Source organism: Pseudophryne corroboree, chromosome 5 (genome assembly GCF_028390025.1).
Source record: "Pseudophryne corroboree isolate aPseCor3 chromosome 5, aPseCor3.hap2, whole genome shotgun sequence".
In the NCBI taxonomy this organism is placed as follows: Eukaryota; Metazoa; Chordata; class Amphibia; order Anura; family Myobatrachidae; genus Pseudophryne; species Pseudophryne corroboree.
The window spans coordinates 201,731,265-201,750,693 of NC_086448.1; the positions used below are offsets into that span (position 1 = coordinate 201,731,265).

The following is a 19,429-nucleotide window of genomic DNA, read 5'->3' on the forward strand; positions in this document are numbered from 1 at the left end:
TGCTGTAAAGTGAGCTGTTGCTTTGCAGCATCACTTTACTACCCGGGGGTCATAGGAGCAGCAGGGAGCCCCGATGACCAGTAGCTCTCACCGGAGCACTGATCCCTAGGAAGATAAGTATGATATGACATTGGACATACACAGCTGATCACACTGGCTGGAAAGCTGTGCAGAAGTACAGTGATCCCTGTGATGACACTATCTGAAGATGGCTCACTGCAGAATTTTTTTTTTTTTTTTTTTGTCCAGGTTGCATTTCCCATTATACAGTACAGTAAGTATGGGAAATACGATCTGGTTACTGAAAAAATGAGAATTAAAGGGTTTGGAGCACTTTTTCATGAAAACTGCTCCAAAAGTCCTTTGATACATTCAGGTGATACTAAAATAGTGTGAAAAGAGTGTGAAAACACCTTTTTCTCACCTTATGTTAGTAAAAATAATGTTAATAAATATGTGCATAAGATTCACACACATAGATGCAACATGACTCTACCGCATACGGGGGGTAATTCCAAGTTGATCGCAGCAGGAATTTTGTTAGCAGTTGGGCAAAACCAAGGCCCTCATTCCGAGTTGTTCGCTCGGTAAAAATCTTCGCATCGCAGCGATTTTCCGCTTAATGCGCATGCGCAATGTCCGCACTGCGACTGCGCCAAGTAAATTTGCTATGCACTTAGTAATTTTACTCACGGCATTTTCATCGTTCTGGCGATCGTAATGTGATTGACAGGAAATGGGTGTTACTGGGCGGAAACAGGCCGTTTCATGGGCGTGTGGGAAAAAACGCTACCGTTTCCGGAAAAAACGCAGGAGTGGCCGGAGAAACGGAGGAGTGTCTGGGCGAACGCTGGGTGTGTTTGTGACGTCAAACCAGGAACGACAAGCAGTGAAATGATCGCAGATGCCGAGTAAGTCTGAAGCTACTCAGAAACTGCTACGAGGTGTGTAATCGCAATATTGCGAATACATCGTTCGCAATTTTAAGATGCTAAGATTCACTCCCAGTAGGCGGCGGCTTAGCATGAGCAAATCTGCTAAAATTCACTTGCGAGCGAACAACTCGGAATGAGGGCCCATGTGCACTGCAGGGGAGGCAGATATAACATGTGTCAGTTTGATAGCTATACAGGTTAAGTCTCCCATATCCAAAATGTTTGGTACCAGAAGTATTTTGAATTTTAGAATTCTCTATAAATTACATACCATAATGAGATATCTTGGGAATGGGACCCAAGTCTAAACACAGAATGCATTTACGTTTCATATACACCTTATACACAAAGCCTGAAGGAAGTTTTATACAATGTTTTAATAATTTTTGACTGTGTATACGGAACCATCAGAAAGCAAAGGTGTCACTTTCTCAGTAACATTCAAAAAATTCAGTATTTTGGAATATTGCATATTTTGGAATTTTGGATATGGAAGACCATACATGCCTACTCTCCCGCATTCTGCAGGGGATTTATGATTTCTGGGGTAGTCCCCTGGAAAAGTGGTCATCCCTCCCACATTCTGCTCCCTTCCTAGTGAAGTAGGCAAATGAGAACAGTAACTGGAATCCGCGGTCTGTAGAGGTGGCAGGGCCTAGTGATGTGTTTCTATGTTAATTGCACCATTTAGGCCCCACCCTTCAAATGTGTGGGATTCACAGCAATTTGCCATGAGTGGGTGGGGCCTAATAACACAAGTGCTCTGGCCCTTCCCCCATCACAGCCCACCTGCTTGTCTTCCCTGGGCTTCTCACAAACAGGACAGTTTAAAAGTAGGTAAGTATGTAGGAGACTCAACCTGTAAACAGATTTGCAAAAGTGAGGACAAGCACGGGCAACAGTTATCTTTTTTTTGTGTTGCATCCATACATAGGATTTATACTGCCAGGCAGTCTGTACCATGTATACCAAGGCATTTACTGAGTGCCGCCTTATTTATTTTCTGTATTAACAAATAGAGTACAAAGGTTTATGTCTGACTCACTCATTATCAACAATTTATTGGCTAATGGTAATAGTAGGGTAAATCATCAACTACTGAAATGAGATAGATATCTTGCCTATAAATACCATCATATCACTTCATGCTAACCGGTTTCATTTCCTATTATCCTGTCTGCAAAATAACCTATGCGTATACTGGGCCTGATTCTGATTTTGAAGTAAAGTTTTTTTTAAAAAGCAAGTAACTGTGCACCTGGGCAAAACAATGTTGCACTATGGGTGGGGCAGATGTATCATGTGCAAAGAGATTTAGATTTTGGAGGGGTGTGTACACACTGAAATCTAAAATTCTACATGCAAAATCAGCCAGTATTTACCCTGCACAGAAAAAATATAATTGTATTCGCACTTCTTGCATTGCAACATGATTTGTTCCAGATACAAAGTTACTTGCTTTTTTGCTTTACTTCCAAATCAGAATCAGGCCCAATTTCAACTAATAAATAATAAGCCCAACATTTCCTATAAATTTTTGTCAGTAACAATATGATACCTAGGCAACAGCTAAATCTTACCCCTATTTTCTAAATGCAATGTCCCATGAGTAGATAGCTACATAGTACAAAAGAAAAGAAGCAAACCTTCGGAACAGGAGTCTTCACTGCTGACACTCAAGCGTTCGGCATTTCCTTGTACATATTTATTATATAGCTTTATCCGCAAAGCCCAGCTCAGATCTGGTTGTCTCACAGTATTTTTGAGGCGACGTCTTGCATTTGCAAACCAATTTGAAACCTAAAAATAAAGCACCTGTTACACACAGCTCAGCAATATCTGTAAACAGCAAACTAAAATGCAGAACAAACACGCATCACTCAGGATTTAATACATCCATATGCAGATAATAATGTCATTAATTTTTTTATTGAATGTGCTGATATATTGTGCAGCAAATTACAAAAGAGAATAAACATGTAAGAAACAAAGACATTCTGGGGGGAATTCAACTGATATCGCCGATGGCGGTTATTGCGCTTATCGCGTCTATTAGTGTTGGGTTTATCCACATAAAGCAGCCAAACCTGACTAGACTAATGGGTGCAACTAAAAAAGTCCTGTTGGTGCAAGCTGCCGCCCTGAACAGAACTACAATTGAATAACTCTATTGAGCGCCAACTGCTGGCTGACAGCTAAAATAACAACTGAATACCCCCTTTGAGGGAAATTCAATTGTTTTTGCTGCCCCATTCACCCGTGTGCGCCTGTCAGCAGCTATTCAATTGTTTCTGCCGACGGGCACGCTACCATGATTTCTGCTCCTAGCTTCCAGAGGTGGCAGCAGAAGTGTGAAAAAAGTGTCATGTTTGGGTGCCTAAACTGCACTGTTCACATCACGACCAGTGGTGGGCATCCAGCACCAGAAAAAAACAATTGCATAATGCCCCATCTAAAGTGACGGGGTGATATGCAATTATGGGTGTCCAAAAAACAATTGAATTCCCCCCTTTTACAGAAACATTAGATGGTGAAGAACTTTCCCAAGCTAGTAAGAGATTATCCATTGTCCCTAATAAAGCATTGAGGCTAGCAATGGACGTCTCACTGTTTTGATACAAAATACAAGAACAGGAAGATGGGATTTTTAGACATAAAACAGTGATATAGTTGAAGTATGGTGCTGTGTACTGGAAATGCTGTAATTACTGACAAGCACAGTAACTGCATTTTGAAGGTGCTCCCAATTTTGCATCACGGTATACGTTTCAGTGATATCCCTGATATTTATACTACCACTGAACTGGTGCTATACACTATTATACATCACATTTCCAATAGCTATCAAATTCTTTACGTCACACAGTTGTATAATGCAAAACATGCCTACAATTCAGTACATGTAAACCAATTTTAAATTGGCAACATATAACACTTGAAATATAGACAGCATCTCCTACGCTATAAATGGCTAAATGAGGGTTAGAAAAATTATTATTACAATAAATAAATAAATAAATAACAGAATTAATAAAGTGGGTATCCAAATATGATAGCAGGTCATACTTTGACCTAACATCTCTACATTTGTAAGCTATGCTCTGGAAATGCAGATGACCCTTGACCAACAAGTAAGGAACTGAAGTGATGTTATCGGGGAGCTGAGTGCCATTATGTGGGCGTGGGCTGGTCTACAGAAGACCAAATTTCTGTTAGGGCGCAGCTTACCCCTCATAGCTTACTTAGATCGATAATATAAAACCGTGTTAGGTAACAGGCAAATTACACTTTCTAGTTCATAGTCTTTCTGAAAACATCTGCATAGGGGAAAATGGTATACAGTAAATGTGTAATGTACTTCAAACTAATGTATTAGGACAGGTTAGTTCATGGTTACATGTGCACCTAATAAGATATCATAAATGGCAAAGTTTGCAGATAGCCCCTTTAAATTGTCTCCAGATTCCCCCAAAACTATCGGCTAAAGAGAAAAACTAAATAACACAGCATTGCTCAAGAATACTGATTCCATACATTCCGCCCGATACAACTGTATCTAGTGCTGGAATTTTACACCATGTTGGTTACATTATATTCAGCTTTTCTAAGCTGCTAAATAGTGTCTTGAAAAGATCAATTTGTAGTAATAACCATCTTAGATCTGTTTCATATTATGCAATGTGATTAGTGTACACAACGCAACCTCACAATGAAACCTGTGGAGTTACAGGACATAACAGCTGGCCGAATAAAAAAAAAGGAAACCCCTTCTAGCTTAAGAAAGTCATCTACATCCCATTAGGGTTGCATTACACCTGTTATGTGTGTTTTAGAGTGTTAATATGTTCCCCTTGTAACCTTACAATCAGGGCCGGTGCTAGGGTGTTCGGCGCCCCCCTGCAAACTATAAATTTGCGCCCTCCCATACTTTACAAAGGGACAGCGCACGTCGAAAAAGGTATGTGGTCTCACAAGGAAGGGGCATGGCCACACAATTGTACCCCCACTTAAAAAGCCCCCAGTAGTGGCGCTGCTTACACATAACACAGCAGTTGTAGGGGTGGTATTTGATATGCCGGCTGTTGGGATCCCGGCGCTCAGTATACCGGCGCCGGAATCCCGACAGCCGGCATACCGACAGCCGGCATACTGACAACTATTCTCCATCTTGGGGGGTTCACGACCCCCCCTGGAGGGAGAATAAACAGCGTGGCAAGCGCAGCGAGCCCGCAAGGGGATCTTTTGCACTCACCCCACTGCCGGTATGCCGGCGGTTGGGTCCCAACCGCCGGCATAACATACTACACCCAGTTGTAGCACAGCTTATACATAACGCCACAGTAGTAGCACCGCTTACACATAATGACCTCAGTAGTAGCGCCGCTTACACATAATGACCCCAGTAGTAGCGCAGCTTACACGTAACGCCCCAGCGGTAGTGCAGCTTACACGTAACGCCCCAGTAGTAGCACAGATTACACGTAACGCTCCAGTAGTAGGGCAGCTTACACGTAACGCCCCAGTAGTAGCGCAGCTTAACACAATGCCCCAGTAGTAGCGCAGCTTAACGTAATGCCCCAGTAGTAGCGCAGCTTACACGTAACGCCCCAGTAGTAGCGTAGCTTACACATAATGCCCCTGGTAGTAGCACCGCTTACACATAATAAACCCAGTAGTAGCGCAGCTTACACGTAACACCCCAGTAGTAGCGCAGCTTACACGTAACACTGCAGTAGTAGCACAGCTTAACGTAATGCCCCAGTAGTAGCGCAGCTTACACGTAACACCCCAGTAGTAGCGCAGCTTACACGTAACACTGCAGTAGTAGCGCAGCTTAACGTAATGCCCCAGTAGTAGCGTAGCTAACACATAATGCCCCTGGTAGTAGCACCGCTTACACATAATAAACCCAGTAGTAGCGCAGCTTACACGTAACACCCCAGTAGTAGCGCAGCTTACACGTAACACTGCAGTAGTAGCGCAGCTTAACGTAATGCCCCAGTAGTAGCGTAGCTTACACATAATGCCCCTGGTAGTAGCACCGCTTACACATAATAAACCCAGTAGTAGCGCAGCTTACACGTAACACCCCAGTAGTAGCGCAGCTTACACGTAACACTGCAGTAGTAGCGCAGCTTACACGTAACGCCCCAGTAGTAGCGCAGCTTACATGTAATGTCCCAGTAGTAGCGCAGCTTACACGTGACGCCCCAGTAGTAGCGCAGCTCAATGTAATGCCCAGTAATAGCGCAGCTTACACGTAATGGCCCAGTAGTAGCGCAGCTTACATGTAACGCCCCAGTAGTAGCGCAGCTTACACATAACGCCCCAGTAGTAGCGCAGCTTACACGTAACACCCCAGTAGTAACGCCCAGTAGTAGAGCAGCTTAAGGTAACGCCCCAGAAGTAGCGCAGCTTACACATAACGCCCCAGTAGTAGCGCAGCTTACACGTAACGCCCCAGTAGTAGCGTAGCTTACACATAATGCCCCAGTAGTAGCGCAGCTTACACGTAACCCCCTAGTAGTAGCGCAGCTTAATGTAACGCCCCAGTAGTAGCGCAGTTTACATGTAATGCCCCAATAGTAGCGCAGCTTGCACGTAATGCCCCAATAGTAGCGCAGCTTGCACGTAATGCCCCAGTAGTAGCGTAGCTTACACATAATGCCCCCGGTAGTAGCACCGCTTACACATAATAAACCCAGTAGTAGCGCAGCTTACACATAACGCCCCAGTAGTAGCGCAGCTTACACGTAACGCCCCAGTAGTAGCGCAGCTTACCGTAATGCGCCAGTAGTAGTGCAGCTTACACGTAACGCCCCAGTAGTAGCGCAGCTTACATGTAACGCCCCAGTAGTAGCGCAGCTTAACGTAATGCCCCAGTAGTAGCGCAGCTTATATGTAACGGCCCAGTAGTAGCGCAGCTTACACTTAACGCCCCAGTAGTGATGCCCCAGTAGTAGCGCAGCTTACACGTAGCGCCCCAGTAGTAGCGCAGCTTACATGTAACGCCCACAGAAGTGCAATTTATTCACATCCCCCCCTCCCCCGCACACATACACAAATACACATACTTATTACTTACACACACACACCACACACACACACACACACACACACACACACACACACACACACACACACACTTTCTCACTTACTCTCCCTGGCTGTGGCTGGCAGGATCTGGAGCATCATGTGGTATTGCAGCCTGATGGTCACGTATAGCTCCACCCCCTCCACCCATTTAGCTCTGCCCCCTCCATCCGATCAGTCACTGTCACAGGACGGGAGGGGGAGAGGAAAGGAGGCTTTCAGGTGCCGGCGCCTGTCATGCAGTGACAGGCACAGCCCAGCAGCAGCAGCAGGGGGCCCAGGCGCAGCAGCGGGGATGCAGGGCAGGTAGAGCGCCTCTCCTGCCTGGCGCCTACCCGCACTGCATCCCTTTGCTGAGCGGGTAGTGCCGGGCCTGCTTACAATGCTGCCTTATGAATGTCTACCCAGAAAAGAACTGATTTAATACATACAGTGGGTGATGTTGGCATGAAGTCCATAGCAATCAGACATATATACTAGTGATGAGCGGGTTCGGTTCCTCGGAAACCGAACCCCCCCGAACTTCACCCATTTTACACGGGTCCGAGGCATACTCGGATTCTCCTGTATGGCTCGGTTAACCCGAGCACGCCCGAACGTCATCATCCCGCTGTCGGATTCTCGCGAGATCCGGATTCTATATAAGCAGCCGCGCGTCGCCGCCATTTTCACTCGTGCATTGGAAATGTTAGGGAGAGGACGTGGCTGGCGTCCTCTCCGTTTATTAATCTTGAATTCTTAATGCAAAAATATTTGTGCTTATTGCTTAATTGTGGGGACTGGGGAGCAGCTGTATTATATAGGAGGAGTACAGTGCAGAGTTTTGCTGACCAGTGACCACCAGTATACGTTGTCTGCCTGAAAAACACTCCATATCTGTGCTCAGTGTGCTGCATATATCTGTGCTCACACTGCTTTATTGTGGGGACTGGGGACCACCAGTATATTATATAGGAGGAGTACAGTGCAGAGTTTTGCTGACAGTGACCACCAGTATACGTTGTCTGCCTGAAAAACACTCCATATCTATGCCCGGTGTGCTGCATATATCTGTGCTCACACTGCTTTATTGTGGGACTGGGGACCACCAGTATATTATATAGGAGGAGTACAGTGCAGAGTTTTGCTGACAGTGACCACCAGTATACGTTGTCTGCCTGAAAAACACTCCATATCTGTGCTCAGTGTGCTGCATATATCTGTGCTCACACTGCTTTATTGTGGGGACTGGGGACCAGCAGTATTATATAGGAGGAGTACAGTGCAGAGTTTTGCTGACCAGTGACCACCAGTATACGTTGTCTGCCTGAAAAACACTCCATATCTGTGCTCAGTGTGCTGCATATATCTGTGCTCACACTGCTTTATTGTGGGGACTGGGGACCAGCAGTATTATATAGGAGGAGTACAGTGCAGAGTTTTGCTGACAGTGACCACCAGTATATATAGCAGTACGGTACGGAAGGCCACTGCTCTACCTACCTCTGTGTCGTCAAGTATACTATACATCTAGATTCTAAACCTGTGGTGCATTTTAGTTTTGCAGTTTGCTGACAGTGACCACCAGTATATATAGCAGTACGGTACGGAAGGCCACTGCTCTACCTACCTCTGTGTCGTCAAGTATACTATCCATCCATACCTGTGGTGCATTTCAGTTGTGCGCAGTATATATAGTAGTAGGCCATTGCTATTGATACTGGCATATAATTCCACACATTAAAAAATGGAGAACAAAAATGTGGAGGTTAAAATAGGGAAAGATCAAGATCCACTTCCACCTCGTGCTGAAGCTGCTGCCACTAGTCATGGCCGAGACGATGAAATGCCATCAACGTCATCTGCCAAGGCCGATGCCCAATGTCATAGTAGAGAGCATGTAAAATCCAAAAAACAAAAGTTCAGTAAAATGACCCAAAAATCAAAATTGAAAGCGTCTGATGAGAAGCGTAAACTTGCCAATATGCCATTTACGACACGGAGTGGCAAGGAACGGCTGAGGCCCTGGCCTATGTTCATGGCAAGTGGTTCAGATTCACATGAGGATGGAAGCACTCATCCTCTCGCTAGAAAAATGAAAAGACTTAAGCTGGCAAAAGCACAGCAAAGAACTGTGCATTCTACTATATCACAAATACCCAAGGAGAGTCCAATTGTGTCGGTTGCGATGCCTGACCTTCCCAACACTGGACGGGAAGAGCTTGCACCTTCCACCATTTGCACGCCCCCTGCAAGTGCTGGAAGGAGCACCCGCAGTCCAGTTCCTGATAGTCAAATTGAAGATGTCACTGTTGAAGTACACCAGGATGAGGATATGGGTGTTGCTGGCGCTTGGGAGGAAATTGACAAGGAGGATTCTGATGGTGAGGTGGTTTGTTTAAGTCAGGCACCCGGGGAGACACCTGTTGTCCGTGGGACGAATATGGCCATTGACATGCCTGGTCAAAATACAAAAAAAATCACCTCTTCGGTGTGGAATTATTTCAACACAAATGCGGACAACAGGTGTCAAGCCGTGTGTTGCCTTTGTCAAGCTGTAATAAGTAGGGGTAAGGACGTTAACCACCTAGGAACATCCTCCCTTATACGTCACCTGGTTCGCATTCATCAGAAGTCAGTGACAAGTTCAAAAACTTTGGATGACAGCGGAAGCAGTCCACTGACCACTAAATCCCTTCCTCTTGTAACCAAGCTCCTGCAAACCACACCACCAACTCCCTCAGTGTCAATTTCAGTGAATGCCAGAATCCATCCATCTCATTACTTTATCACAGAGGACACCTTTCAACTCCACTTTATACTTGAGGCCCTTGGACTCTCCCCCAGGTTCAGCATTACCTGTTATCTCAACCTCACAAAGTACTGCTTTTCCGACTGTCAACCATGTACGACAACATCTATTTGGTGACAGGCATTAAAAGCCGTCTGCCCCATTTGTGGAAATATTAGAACATGATATCCAGAGAGCTTAATCCCCAAGCAGTGGGAGAATGATTATATGGTCTAAATAAATGCTCATTAATCCATGGTCAGATTAAGCCCTAAGGGGGCCCACGGCACCCAAGACAGAGGGCTATCCCCCTCCCACCAGCTACCATCCCCTGGGTGCACCCGCTGATTGCCCCCCCTCCACCCCAATGAGGCCGACCACTGGCAACAGGAGCCGTCGGGGGAGGGCCCCCATGCTGCAGCAGGGAGAGTGTGCTCCGATTATTTGCACCAGCAAACTCTCCGGTGACACCCGCAGCGTCTCCGGAGAATACTGGACACGGTATCCACTTATAAACAGCTTGCCCAGCGGCTCCACATAACACTTACCACAGTGATGATACGAGCACTTGATAGTACCGCTGGAACCGCTACCTAGATACCAGTGTGTGCTCATATCGGCTCTCCGTAACTTTACATTAGCTGCATGTCTATTATCAGAGACCTGTAATGGCTGGATTTGTTATCCTGATACTAGCACTTGTTCTTAACAGATATTATATCTGCCGCACAGCTATCTTCAGCAGCCGCTGTACCGGCTCAGCCATCCATCATATATATACTCTCGGCGGTGAGACTGACTGAACTATTACTGAGAGTCTCTGCCCACTACGAATACTCGTGGTAACTATCGGGGTCATTCCGTGTTGATCGCTCGCTAGCTATTTTTTGCAGCGCTGCGAACAGATAGTATAGGGGAGTGTATGTTTGCTTTGCATGTGCAGCCGAGCATTACAAAAATGTTTTGTGCAGTTTCTGAGTAGCTCAGAACTTACTCAGCCGCTGCGATCACTTCAGCCTGTCCGGGACCGGAATTGACGTCAGACAAACGCTTAGACATGCCTGTGTTTTTCCAACCACTCCCAGAAAACAGTAATTTGACACCCACAAACACCTTCTTACTGTCAATCTCCTTGTGATCGGCTGTGAGAATGGATTCTTCGTAAAATCCATCGCTCAGCAACGATCTGCCTTGTACCCGTACGACGCACCTGCGCACTGCGGTGCATACGCATGCGCAGTTCTGACCTGATCGCAGCACAGTGAAAAATCCTAGCGTGCGATCAGGTTGGAATGGCCCCCCAATATCTGTTGCACTTTTATGCTTCGAATACTTCTTAACTCCAGGGACTCCCACTTGTATCTTTGAATGCGGCATTGTAGACCTACTATTTTGAATCAGGGCAACACCTGACTGTTGATATTATCATTATTACTTTTAATGTGTGTTGTCTAAATGTCTATTTTTCTGTGTATTAAATTGTTTACTTTTTAATTATTATCCCTGTTATCAAGTGCCTATTTGGTATATGTTTTCTATTTTCTAGTTGTTGCTATCTAGAGGAGGCTGGCTACCTCTTCACACAGTGGCAGCTGATATACAGGGCATTTTAGCTATACCCACCTGCACAGCGCCGACATACCTTATATCGTTTTATTCCAATATCTTTCATACTGCATTTACATAAAATCTATCTATCCTCAGTATAGTGGCCCCATAATCCAATAAAAATAAGCAGTGTTCCATGGAGGTTAAATCCTATGTGCAGTGTGTGTTCTGTAGCTTCTGTTATATGTGCTTTACCAGTGACAGTCCAAAATATAGTATTATAATGTAATGGGCCTTTAAAGTTTAAACAAGTACTTCAGGCAAGCATTTGTTTTAAAATCAATGTCAGCACTACAGGTGTTCAGAAGCTTTACTGTTTGGTACATAGGGGGTGATTCAGACCTGATCGCAGATGTACTAAATTTAGCACATCTACGATCAGCTTCCCTGACATGCGGGGGGACGCCCAGCACAGGGCTAGTCCCCCACGCATGTCAGGGCACCCTCCCTGCACAAGTACAAAAGCATCACACAGCGGCATTGCTTTTGTACTGGATGAGTAGCTTCCAGCCAGCGCAGCCGACGCGGCCCGCCCCCCCCCCCCCCAACGATCTGGGCACACCTACGATGGCTAAACTGCAGGGCTAAGACAAGCGCAGTTCAGGCCTGATCGCTGCTGTGTGAACACGCTGTTACGCACACCAGTGCTAACAGGAGTATACCGGTGTATGAACAGAGAGGGATGCGAAACAAACGAACTCACAGACAGTATAACACAACATACACAGGAGGTGATGGAATAACTAATAAACACAAAGTGAACGGAGAAGCCCAAAGGCTCAGGAATTGGGTGTCTCCCTAGTGTCAGGAATGCTCAGATGGAATAGAGCGGACAATGAAGCGAGATGTAGTGATTTAACATGTGGAGCACCCGAAATGATGTTGCTAAGAGCAACAGAAAAAATCCCAAAGGGTTACCAACGGGTGTGGGAATAAATTCCTTGGTCAGAGATAGAAATATAGACACAAGGAGAGTATCCACAATCCTAACCCCCACTTGCAGGGCACAGGTTCAGCTTACTGCCACTAAACTGACACCTGGATGCCCTGCACAGTGAGGGAGGATTAAGCAAGCAGGTCTGAGAGCACAGCCGCAAACCTGCTGGGTTCACAGAATAGCAAAAGAACCCCAGCAGGTTAAACAACTGACTCCAGTCTTACTGCTAGGTCCGGATTGGCAGAATGAAGTACCGAATCCCAAGGCCTATACGCAGTAAGCAACAAGTAAATACAAAGTCACACAGTACTAGCTAACTCTCTGGAACTGACTAACAAACAAAGATTCAGCAGCATTTGCCTAGCCTGAGAGGATGGTTTATATAGCAGGTGCTGTCCACGCCCCACTCAGACCTCACAGACTGTGAGCACAAAACCAGCGCCGGATTCCCTGCCGTGCACAGAGCCTGTAACCACTACACAGTAAAAACCCGGACCGGAGTATCAGCTGCGCTCAGGTTACTTCGCTAACACTTGCCTCCCGGTTGCCATGGCGACGTGGCAGCACAGAACAGGAGATCCTAACAGTACCCCCCCTCTGACGAGGGGTCAAAGAACCCCTACCACCGGGTTTATCGGGGAACTGCGAGAAGAAAGAGCGTATCAGTCTGAGGGCATGAAGATCACAACTGCGCACCCACGACCGCTCCTCCGGGCCATACCCCTTCCAGTGCACCAAAAATGACAGCCGACCCCGAACCATCTTGGAGTCAATAACCCTTTCAACCACAAACTCCCTCTGACCCCGTATCAGAAGAGGAGAAGGTCTTCCACTGGAAGAAGGATTACTAACCGCCAGTTTTAAAAGGGAACAATGAAATGTTTTATTGATACCCAATGAACGGGGCAGATCTAACTGAAATGCCACCGGATTCATAACCCTGGTGATCTTATAAGGGCCGATGAACCGGGGGCCTAACTTATGAGATGGCTGTCTCAACTTCAAATTCTTGGTGGACAACCGGACGAAGTCTCCTAATTTGAAGCTGCAGGGTCTTCTCCGCTTATCAAAAACCCTTTTGGTCACTAATGACACAGACACAAGGGCTTTTTTCACTTTCCTCCAAATACCCCTAAGGGCCGAAACCACAGAGGAACCACCAGGCGTGGAATCCAGGGGGTCAAAAGAATTGGCCTTAGGATGATGCCCATACACACAAAGGAAGGGAGAGATCCCTGTAGCTGAGTGAGCCGCGTTGTTATAGGCAAACTCCGCCATGGACAGATGAGCAACCCAGTCAGTATGACACTTGGAGACATAACACCTGAGGAACTGCTCCAAGGACTGGTTCACCCTCTCAGTCTGCCCATTAGACTGTGGATGGTAGCCTGATGACAAGCTCACAGAAATCTGGAGATCAGAACAAAATGCCCTCCAGAATTTGGCCACAAACTGGGATCCACGGTCAGAGACCACATCAAGTGGCAACCCGTGGAGGCGCACAACATGCTGCATAAATAACTCAGACAGGCGTCTGGCCGATGGCAACCCAACCAGTGGAACGAAATGCGCCATCTTCGAAAACCTGTCAACGACAACCCAAATGGCTGTCATCCCCGAGGATTTGGGCAAGTCTACCACAAAATCCATGGAAATGTGGGTCCATGGCTTAGATGGAATAGAGAGTGGATGTAATGGGCCGACAGGAACCCCTCTAGGAGTTTTATTTCGGGCACAAACGTCACATGCCCGAACCCACTGATCCACATCCCTAGCCACCGAGGGCCACCACACCGCCCTAGACAGCAACTCCCGAGTTCTGGCAATACCCGGATGCCCTGCCGACCTCTTGGCATGGAATTCCAGGAACACTCGCTGTCTTAACCTAGGAGGCACAAACAAGAGACCTACCGGAAGGTCTGGAGGAGCCTGCTCCTGTGCTCTAAGGACTAATGACAAGAGGTCCTGGGTAATGCCCACTTTAATACATGATGGGGACACAAAGGGCAATGGCTCCTTGGTGGTCTCTTGGACTGGAGCAAAACTCAGCGAGAGCGCATCAGCCTTGATGTTTTTTGACCCAGGGCGATATGTTATCAAAAAATTAAAGCGAGCAAAAAACAAAGCCCATCATGCCTGCCTGGCATTGAGCTGCTTCGCTGACTCTAAATATGCCAGATTCTTATGGTCGGTGAGAATTGAGACCACAAACTTAGCCCCCTCAAGCCAGTGTCTCCACTCCCCGAGTGCATCCTTTATAGCCAACAATTCCCGGTTACCCACATCATAATTCATCTCGGCAGACGAAAATTTACGGGAAAAGTAAGCACAGGGATGAAGGCGATTATCAGACACCCCCATCTGAGAGAGCACTGCCCCAATACCTATCTCAGAGGCATCCACTTCTACCACAAAAGGACGCTCTGGATCTGGGTGTCGCAGCACCTTGGCCGAGACAAATGCCCTTTTGAGACGGGCAAAGGCCGCTTTGGCCTCACAAGACCAGTGAGCAACATCCACCCCTTTCTTCGTGAGTGCCACCAAGGGGGCCACTATAGACGAAAATCCAGCGATAAACCGTCTATAAAAATTCGCAAAGCCCAGAAAACCCTGAAGCGCCTTCAAACTAGTGGGCTGCACCCAATCCAGGACTGCCTGTACCTTAGAACCCTCCATTTGTAAACCTTCTGAGGAGATAATATACCCTAGAAATGCGATTTGCTGGACTTCAAATTCGCACTTCTCCAGCTTCGCCCCAAGCTGGTGGTCTCTGAGTTTCTGGAGGACTAAGCGTACATGCTTCCGATGTTCCTCCAGGGAATGGGAGAAGATTAGGATGTCATCTAGATAAACAACTAAGAATCTATCCAAATATTCCCTGAGCACATCGTTCATGAATTCCTGGAAGACTGCCGGGGCATTAGAGAGCCCAAAAGGCATCACCAAATATTCATAATGCCCTGAATGGGTATTAAAGGCAGTCTTCCATTCATCCCCCTCTCTTATTCGGATTAGATTGTAAGCACCGCGTAGGTCAATCTTAGAAAAAATGGTGGCAGTACGAAGCTGGTCAAACAAAACCGAAATGAGAGGCAGTGGGTACGAGTTTTTAATCGTGATACGGTTCAATTCCCTGAAGTCGATGCAGGGTCGCAACGAACCGTCCTTTTTACCCACGAAGAAGAACCCCGACCCAACTGGGGACTGTGAGGGTCTGATAAATCCCTTAGCCAAGTTCTCCTGAATGTACTCTGCCATAGCCTGAGTCTCAGGACGTGACAGGGAGTACAACCTGCTCTTGGGAAGCTTAGCATCCGGCAACAAATCAATGGCACAGTCATAGGGGCGATGGGGAGGTAGTACCTCCGCAACTTTTTTGGAGAACACATCCGCAAAATCTGCATAACATCCTGGCAATCCAGGCAAACTTAGCTGCGAGAGCCTGACTGGAAGGCTCAAGCAACTCCTGAAACAATCACTACCCCAACTAAGAATCTCCCCAGAGACCCAGTCAAATTGAGGGTTATGGGTCCTTAACCAGGGTAACCCCAAAACCAATGGGGCAAAAGAACAGACAGTCACATAGAAAGACAATTTTTCAGAGTGTGTGGCTCCAATAAACAAAGGAATTTGGCTGGTTCAGGAGGTAATTTTACCCTGGGACAATGGTTCCCCGTTTAACCCACAGATCTCAATCTCTGATGCCAAAGGTACTAAGGGAACAGAGTGTTCCAGGGCGAATTGACGGTCCATGAAAACCCCATCGGCCCCACTGTCAACAAAGGCCTCAGTCTTGACAGTTTGACCGAGGATCTCCAAAGTCACCGGAATGAGAAAAGTCTTTTTGGGAAATTCTGACTTCTGGCCTGACAGGATATTTCCCATCACCCTCAGGCCCTGAAGTTTTCTGGCTTTTCTGGGCAAGATACTACAACATGACCTTTATTCCCACAGTACAAACACAAACCCTCCTGTCTCCTCCGCGTCTTCTCACGCGAGGAGAGGCGGGTAGCCCCAATCTGCATAGGCTCCTCGGAATATTCCTCAGAGTCTGAGGTTCCCTTGGGAAAAAAGGAAACTGCGGTCTCCCTTTCAAGCCTACGCTCTCTCAGCCGTCTATCCACCCGGATGGATAACTGCATGAGCTGATCTAAGCTATCAGGCGAGGGATATTGTACCAGTTGGTCCTTTATCTGGTCAGAAAGGCCCCTTCGGTACTGGTTTCTCAGGGCTGGGTCATTCCACTGGGTATCATGAGCCAACCTCCGAAACTCTGTACTATAAACCTCAGCTGGCCGTCGCCCTTGCTTAAGGACCGTAATCTGAGCCTCGGCTGAAGCCATCTTGTCAGGGTCATCATACAAATGCCCAGTGCCGTAAAAAAAGCATCAACACTTTTAAGTGACGGACAGTCAGGCTGCAACCCATATGCCCAGACCTGTGGGTCTCCTTGTAGCAAGGAAATCACCATGCCCACCCGCTGAATCTCCGACCCAGAAGACTGGGGCCTAAGCCTGAAATATATCTTACAGCTCTCCTTGAAACAAAAGAACTGCGAGCGATCTCCAGAAAAACAATCCGGGAGATTTGCTTTCGGCTCCTTAACCCCTAAACTTGCCGCTGCTGCTGCGGGAGCTCCGCTAGCGGCCTGCGGGGTGTTCATTTTAATGGACATCTCATTAAATTGTCGAGTCAGGACCTGCACCTGATCGACCACCTGTTGCAAAGTATTTTGAGGGGTATGCTCCATATTCCCACAAAATTTCAACAGGAGTAGGGCTGCTGAATATGTTACGCACACCTGTGCTAACAGGAGTATACCAGTATATGAACAGAGAGGGATGCGACACAAACGAACTCACAGACAGTATAACACAACATACACAGGAGGTGATGGAATAACTAATAAACACAAAGTGAACGGAGAAGCCCAAAGGCTCAGGAATTGGGTGTCTCCCTAGTGTCAGGAATGCTCAGATGGAATAGAGCGGACAATGAAGCGAGATGTAGTGATTTAACATGTGGAGCACCCGAAATGATGTTGCTAAGAGCAACAGAAAAAACCCCAAAGGGTTACCAACGGGTGTGGGAATAAACTCCTTAGTCAGAGATAGAAATATAGACACAAGGAGAGTATCCACAATCCTAACCCCCACTTGCAGGGCACAGGTTCAGCTTACTGCCACTAAACTGACACCTGGACGCCCTGCACAGTGAGGGAGGATTAAGCAAGCAGGTCTGAGAGTACAGCCGCAAACCTGCTGGGTTCACAGAATAGCAAAAGAACCCCAGCAGGTTAAACAACTGACTCCAGTCTTACTGCTAGGTCCGGATTGGCAGAATGAAGTACCGAATCCCAAGGCCTATACGCAGTAAGCAACAAGTAAATACAAAGTCACACAGTACTAGCTAACTCTCTGGAACTGACTAACAAACAAAGATTCAGCAGCATTTGCCTAGCCTGAGAGGATGGTTTATATAGCAGGTGCTGTCCACGCCCCACTCAGACCTCACAGACTGTGAGCACAAAACCAGCGCCGGATTCCCTGCCGTGCACAGAGCCTGTAACCACTACACAGTAAAAACCCGGACCGGAGTATCAGCTGCGCTCAGGTTACTTCGCTAACATTTGCCTCCCGGTTGCCATGGCGACATGGCAGCACAGAACAGGAGATCCTAACACACGCACAGCACCGATCAGGTCTGACTTAGCCCCTTAGAACACTATGCTGCAGGGGGCTATCAGTGCTCTATAAAAAGTGAGGACAGACTGCTGAGAGTTAAGGCCCATACACACTGGGCGATTTTGTGCTGAAAGCAGGTCACTTTTGGAGTGTTGAGCTGCTTTCAGTTCAAAACAGCCCAGTGTGTATACCCCGGCGATGAGCGATGAGCACTGATGCGCGCCCCCGCTTCATCGTCGGCGGCCGCCGTTCATCTTCTGGTATTACCAGCAGATGAACGGCGGGGTGAACAGCTTTCCATAGCGTCCTGTATGGAAAGCCGTTCACCCCCGCTGACATCGCTGGGCAGGGGGGAAAAGTGCTCAGTGTGTATGCACTGAGTGATTTTCATCCAAGCGATGTCAGCGATCATCGCTGTGCATACACGCTGGGCAAAAAAGCCCAGTGTGCATGTACCTTTCGCAGACATGGAACTCTTTTGTTCTCTTACATCTACAGTATATAAAGGTCCTCCTCTGTAAGGATAGTCGGAATGCACAGTGTATACCTATAGATGTGTCAGATTTATGAAGATGTAGCTAGTACTTCGGTATATAGCACATACAGTAGCGGATCTTGCCACGGGCAAGCAGGACTTTTGCCCGGGGCGCCGCCTTCTGCAGGGTGCCGCACCATGGCAAGATCCGCTACTGTCCCCCGCTGTGTAGGGAACTAGATGCTACGCGTCTAGTTTCCCTTTGTGGAGAGGACCTTTGCTGTGCGGTGCGCGATGATGTCATCGCGCACCGCACAGCATTGTGGGAATGACAGATGTTAGGGGTCATAATTGACCTCTAGTGTCTGTCTATGCCAGATCCGAGGACAGGCGTGGCGCTGGCGGAGGTCTGCAGAGGTCGGGAGCGGGGATAGTAAGTATAAATTTTTCCTTTTTTTTTTTCTTTTTCAGCGGCACTACTCTACTGTACTGGGGGTGTAACTGACCACGCCCCCTGTATGAAGCCACACCCCCTATTTCCCGCCCAGGGCGCTAAAAGGGCAAGAACCAGGCCTGAGCACATAATAATATATACAATTATATCCATAAAGGCAGAGAAGAATACTGGACTCACACAGACTGTGACTAGCAGAATTTGCAGAATACTTGAACACTGTGTGCCGAAACACAGGGCTGCCATCAGAAATTGCAGAATACCTGAACGCTGTGTGCCGAAACTGAACATACAGGTCCATGAATTCACTTCTCCCTGGGCTTAGGAAATAATTATTTTAAAGGAAACAATTTTGTTAACATCCATTTTTTGCTTCCGTCTATATTACACCAACAGATCTTAAAAAGTAATTAACATAATCCGAGGTTTTAAAAGTGAAACAGGATTCTCATTTTCTTCATATTAATGATGTA

The 19,429-nt window shown here is 47.0% G+C and overlaps 1 protein-coding gene across 2 annotated transcripts in view; it reads right to left on the minus strand.

The window, feature by feature from the left end:
* The window catches only part of MKX (mohawk homeobox), a 151,578-nt gene that overhangs the window by 88,263 nt on the left and 43,886 nt on the right, over window positions 1-19,429 (minus strand). For both annotated transcript variants that reach the window (XM_063924849.1, XM_063924850.1), the window contains exon 4: window positions 2,582-2,735. In XM_063924849.1, the coding sequence (XP_063780919.1) occupies window positions 2,582-2,735 (154 nt within the window). The remainder of the gene's footprint in view (window positions 1-2,581; window positions 2,736-19,429) is intronic.